The following is a 6,108-nucleotide window of genomic DNA, read 5'->3' on the forward strand; positions in this document are numbered from 1 at the left end:
GTTGGGGCATGTTTCACGCTCTAGTCTATCCAGCGTCTTCAACATTTTTCACACACTAAAATGCGTGTGATGCACTTACTTCGGGGGCACAATGTTAAACAGATCTCTATACATTTTGCAGAAAAATAATTATCGAAAGGCGAGTATCACCTAGTAAATGAGCTAACATTCATTTTCTGTATGAGTATAATTATATCCATTCATCGCATCATTAAAAGATTTAGTAGGCCTGAGTGTATACATTGATGTACAGAGGGAAATAATTTAAAAAGTGCAGGTATCCAAAATATAGAAACGGTACTCACTACTAGTATAATAATAATGATACTCATACTACTGATAATGTAATAATTTAATGATAATGATGATTATAATAATTATAATGATTTAAAATTGTCCAACTACTGTTTAAATGTGATTTGCAATCACCTAATAATTTGTAAATTTAGTGATTTACTACAATTTGTTAAAATAAGAACAGAATTTAAAAAAATAATGATTTTAAAATTAATATTACAAATATCCAATAAACACCTCCTTATCAGCTATTTACAGAACTTGATAATGAAAACAAAACATCTGAAATGATGATCATAATAATAATGATTAAGAATTAGGAAATTAATATGTTGGATAGCCAATATACCCCTCAATAATGGCTATCTTCAGAAATTGAAAGTCAAAACATCTCAAATGGTGATATAGTCCAATCCTGTATCTGTGCATGTTGGTGGATATATAATGAGGCCCAACCATAATAAACCATGTAATTGTATTACATCAAAACCCAATTGAATTACAGTGGCAACATATCATGCTATATATGCAGAGGTCCCTTTCCCTCTACAACACAATTCGCCTACTGCAAAATGTGGACAGATGCATTCGCGAGCATTGATCTTAAAATGATGATCAAATTGATTTTATGTACATACACTCTAAAAACACAAAGTTAAATTTAACCCCATATTGTGTAGAAAGGGAACATGCATGTTTGCTTGGTATTTTTTTTATACCCCATATTGAGCTTTTTCAATGCAACATTGCATAAAACTGACAAAATATTGACATCTTTTTACCCAACCAACATGCATGTTCCTATTTTAACCAATATTGGGTAAACCTTTTTTTAGAGTGTAATAGGCTATAACAATAACTATCACAATGATCAATTTCTGACAATGTATATTATTTGTAATATATAAAGCACAAAATTCAATTTATGAGATAGAAAAAAAGTCTAATTTTATTACTAGATGGACTACAAAAAATTGATAGAATTGGAAAATAGATTGTAAATTATTCATATGCCTTTGCCTTTTTGAAGGAATATTTGTTCACATATACATATTTCTTTTATTTTATCTGTTTTTTACTGTAGTAAATTGGTCTCCTTTTATACCTCTTGTCTCGAGTATGTGGTTTCTAGTTAATAGTGAATATAGTTTCACTACACTTTTTCAATTTTACCTAATTCCAAATTAAGCTAAAGAAAATCTATGATTGATTTGTCCTTAACTCCTATAATTTTTTTTCTCACAAAGGATAAAAAGTTGTAAATCTAATTGATCTGACTTCTAAATGTAGATCATACAGTATATTAATTCCATAACACACATATCAAAGTTAAACAATTTTCCACTCTATAGTAAAATGAACATCCTGAAATGTGATCTGTAACTGTCAAGATATAAAAAGACAATTTTGTTCGTTTAAACTCAGTATTTTTACTCTGAAAGGGTAACCCATTCACGTCGTGTATTAAGACGACTTGAGAGTGACAAGCAATAAAGCCATACTCATGTTGACTTTCTTGCGTAACTTTTATGTACAAAGCCAACAATATGAGACACATAATTAACGTATGAATAGTCAAATTAGCAGTCCCTATACGACCGAGCGAAAAAGCGAACAATATTGGTTCTGAGATGTCGTACGCCAAGCGAGATTGAAATAATATAGCGGACATCGGCGACATGCGAGCGGAGTCGGGACGGGGAAGCGATAGTGCGCTCACAGTATTTTTTTTCCTTTCTCTTTTCGCGGGTTGTAATTAATTTCCGCATCGAGAATGGAAGGATGTCGTCTTTCCTCCCTTAAAGAACGAATTAAAAATAAATAAACTTAATATAAAAAGACTTTACATACCAGCTAGATATGATAACCCAAAATGTCTTTATGCGAATTCGGAATCCAGACGAAGGTAACATAATAATGTCAGGCCATGTGCTATTTCGACAAAATGAGTATGAATTCGTCGTCAGTTGGAAATAAATACGCACAATGTAAAATCGGTACTTTGTAGCTTCATAAATTATAATAAAAAAAACGAGAATTGAATTAAAACAAGCGCCAAAATCTAAAGCTTTAATAACATTACTGTTGATAGAACATATTCAAGGAATTTGGTTAGGAATGCAGTTCTCAAAACTTGTGCACTTGGGAAGCAAATCACAAAGCAAATATTCGCCCGTTGTTACAGTAACGGTACTAAAACCTGAAGTTGATTATTTTCAATGGAGAAGACATATATTTTGCCGGCTTTGGATGGCAATCTCAAAACTTACTTCATCACAGATAACGTAATAAGACACACAGTGATGGCTCGATTTGTTTAAAATGTTTAATGTATTCCTTTTGAACTCGTGAATAAGGACAAATTTGGAAGAAGCCAAGCAAAAAATATCATTCCATCATAATTATGAAAAAATGACAAAAGATATGTAGACATGACTATGAATATATTTTTACAAAGATAATTAAATCCGAGACAACCTTTCCTTGATGACAATGAATAATCTCCAATCAAAATAAATACAAGACCAAGCCATCAAAATAAAGACGGCACCATTTTCATGTCAGAGCGATTGTGAGAAACAGAACTCATCGATGAAGCAGAAAAAAATGAGCGATGGTCGTACACGCGCTTTGCGTAAATTCGCCTCGAAGCCATAATAAAATTAACGCGATTAAAGAAAAACAGTTCTTAATTTTGCTTCACTCGGGGCGAAATTCAATCAGTGTCGGTGAATTTTGATTTATGGCAAGAGCAAGAAAGAAAAGCCAGTGACTAGCCAGCGCTAGTACTGTATAAAACATCTAAATCTGTCAAGCGAAGGGAATATGTAAACAGAAATTATAGATTGATAAAGATTTTAGCAATAAATCGAAGCACGGTGTTCAAGTTTCGGAAGTTTTGAACACGCGCGCAAGAGAAAGGGGATAACGGAGCGGCGGGGAGGAAAAATTGATTTCAGATTTCAGTCAAAATCAGATCGATTCCGAGGGAATTTCCTTTTTGGAAGACATGAGATGGCCCTTTTATCAAGACATAAAATCGTTGACCGTCTTTATCGCAGAGTTCAAACATAATATTTACAGGATTTATGATGTGGTTTTTTCTGTGGAAGTCTGGACTTCGTTGGTTTCCATGGGGATGTTTCCCTGCTGCTGTAAACAATGTTTAGGTGATATACAAAGTCGTAGTTTTGTTTGCTTTCCACTGCTTTTGTCAAATAAAAACGTATGTAAAAATGAAATTACTTTTCAATTCTTCGTTCTTTTCTTTCTTCACATTTTCATTCATGGACATATTTCGGCCAATACAAAGTCGTCTGGGATGCCTATAGCTTGAGAACCCTTTTTCACTTGATAATGATAAACTCATGATTTCCAATATTTTTTCATAATGCAAGTTTCACCATTTCAACACATATATTGACATCACATGGAACTGAACAAGAATTGAAGACACTGGACCAATAAGATTTTTCAGATAAAAGAAAACAATTACATGTAATCTGTGAGTATATTACATGTTCAGTTTGTTGGATCAAGAATTTGATTTTCAAAATAAATCTTGGATTCGTCAACCTAGGGTGGGTAAAAGGGATTAATCACAAGTCATTATTTGGGATTAATGTTATTTTTTAAGTAGTTAGTTAGTAAAAAGTTTTAGATGGTGTTTTATCGACTTACCAGCTAATCTGAGCGCCGACATCCTCTGGAATTCTGGTTCTTGGAGCCACTTCCACATCCGCCTGAAGGTTTCCCTGCCGCTCTTGAGCTTACTCCAGGGTTTGGGGTTCCTCAGGAGGTCAGACAGTGTCCCTTGACTCCTACACAAGACCCTTTGGGCAAACACGGCTTGGGGTATACTGTATCTTTTGAGTTCGCTCGTCACCCTCGCTGCGATTTCTTTCGTGTTGATCTCCTCCCCGGCTTGCCCGGTGTCCCTGGACGAAACGGAGCTTCGATCACCGCTTCGACTTCCCGGTGCCGGTATCGACGGTGACGGTGCGTGATGGGGGTGACCGGCTAGTCCGTTCAGGACCATAGGCGTGGTCAGACCAGTTCTTTGGGTATGATGATGCGTGAAGCCCCGCATATGTTGGGCGTTATGGGTGAATTGGTCATAGCCGTTCATGGACGCGGCATACCGGGGTTCGCTTGGCGAACAGGTGCCGTGATGGGGGCTACCATAACCCCCCATCGCTTGATGATGTCCGTAACCGTTTAACATGGAATTGGCAGCCATTGACCCCCCAACCCCGACACCCATCCCCATATTCATACCTCCAAGTTTATCGTAGTTATTCATGGCGAGGTTCGAACTGTTCATCAGCGAGAATCCCGTGCTAGCGTTCGTATCGTGTCTCAATTTATCGGCGACTGTATTGATAGGCGGCAGCGGCTGCAGAGGGGTTAACGTCGTATAACTTCCCGACGACATGCTATTAATACTCGGTGCTCCTTGAAAAGTATTCATGCCAAGCGCCGATCCCATGCCATATTCGGCCGAGGCCCCGCGAAAATCTGGCTCCAGCATGCCTCCAAAGCCAGTGAAACTCCCGGAGCGGGAGTGGCGGCTCACAGCGAAATCCGTGGCGCTGAAGAAATCGCCCGGGTTGATGCCGGGTGCTGTTGAAGACGAACTGGTTTCAGGTACACTGTGTAAAGATGCGGCCGTAGCGCTGTCACTAAGAACGCCACTTGTCTCTAAGCCGACTAACTCGCTAGAAAGCATTTGTACTACTGGGCAGGGGCGGTTAGCGGCGTTCGCGAGCGCGAGCCGCTGGACCTCAAGAGTCGAAGAAAATGATAATAGATGATAAAATGATAATGTGATCGCCTACGCCAAGTTCATGGCCTCGACCAGCGTACGGACGTACGCGTGTGTGTGCTGTGTGTCGGCCAGTAATATTCCCTCGCAAGTCCTTCGCGTCTTGGCGACCGATTTCTTCCAAGCGACTACACTTCTCCTTTTTTTAACGAAACAAGCTCGCTCGAGGAATCAGCTGGCAGCGAGCGAATTGTTGACTCAAACAACCCCCAGCGAAGTCGGCCCTGGTTAGCGCGAAATCCCCTACTCCTCTTTTAATACACAGAAAAAGAAAAAAGCATTGGTGTAGAGAAACCGTATTATTATCACAAGCCCCCCTCACTGTGGCTCCACTGGTAGTATTTGAAACACTGCTGTTAGATGACTCACAACGGAGAAAAATTATTCGAGACGATGAAGAAGAAAATATGAAGAAATATTGCTTGGCTGGTCGCTAGGAGAAAATTCCTATTCGTAGACAGTGAATTAACGAGGCGTGATCAGTAAGCGAGGCACTGGGAGCGTACCCGCTTCGCTTAGAATCCACTTCGTATTTAGACAGCTGTATTGGGTCCCGTACAAACGCGCTGGATTTTTTTTTCTCACCCTTTCTCGACCCCTTAAAAACTCGAACTGGCTTCAACTATCAGAAACCATACACATCTATTGTAATAACCCGGTTCCCCACTCTCTATCTCCCTCTCTCCCACTCAAAAACATTACAACAAAACCCACTATGGGATTCAGTTCACTCAACCGTGTATTGAACCTCTTTGTTACGTTTCCATCGCGCATGCGCTATTATCTCTCAAACTACCTGTTCAAAGTAGCAATTCTATTGTGTTGAGTTTGTGTGTGACAACTCGGAGCGTAATGGCATTGCGGGGTTATATAGTTAACAAAGCACAGGCTTTAGTTTTGAAGAGAGGACACTCTCGACCTAAATATTGTTTTCTTGTTCTGTGTTTGGGTTTGTACGAATGTGCCACCATCTCCCAACACGCGCA

General features: G+C 38.8%; 1 protein-coding gene across 1 annotated transcript in view; it reads right to left on the bottom strand.

Annotated features, from left to right (window-relative positions):
• The window catches only part of LOC121416944 (one cut domain family member 2-like), a 49,126-nt gene extending 43,327 nt beyond the window's left edge, over positions 1–5,799 (bottom strand). The window contains exon 1 of the mRNA XM_041610475.1: positions 3,979–5,799. Coding sequence (XP_041466409.1) covers positions 3,979–5,026 — 1,048 coding nt within the window. The 5' untranslated portion in view covers positions 5,027–5,799. The remainder of the gene's footprint in view (positions 1–3,978) is intronic.
• Positions 5,800–6,108: the final 309 nt, after the last annotated feature.

The sequence above is a fragment of the Lytechinus variegatus genome, chromosome 6, assembly GCF_018143015.1.
Source record: "Lytechinus variegatus isolate NC3 chromosome 6, Lvar_3.0, whole genome shotgun sequence".
Classification (NCBI taxonomy): Eukaryota; Metazoa; Echinodermata; class Echinoidea; order Temnopleuroida; family Toxopneustidae; genus Lytechinus; species Lytechinus variegatus.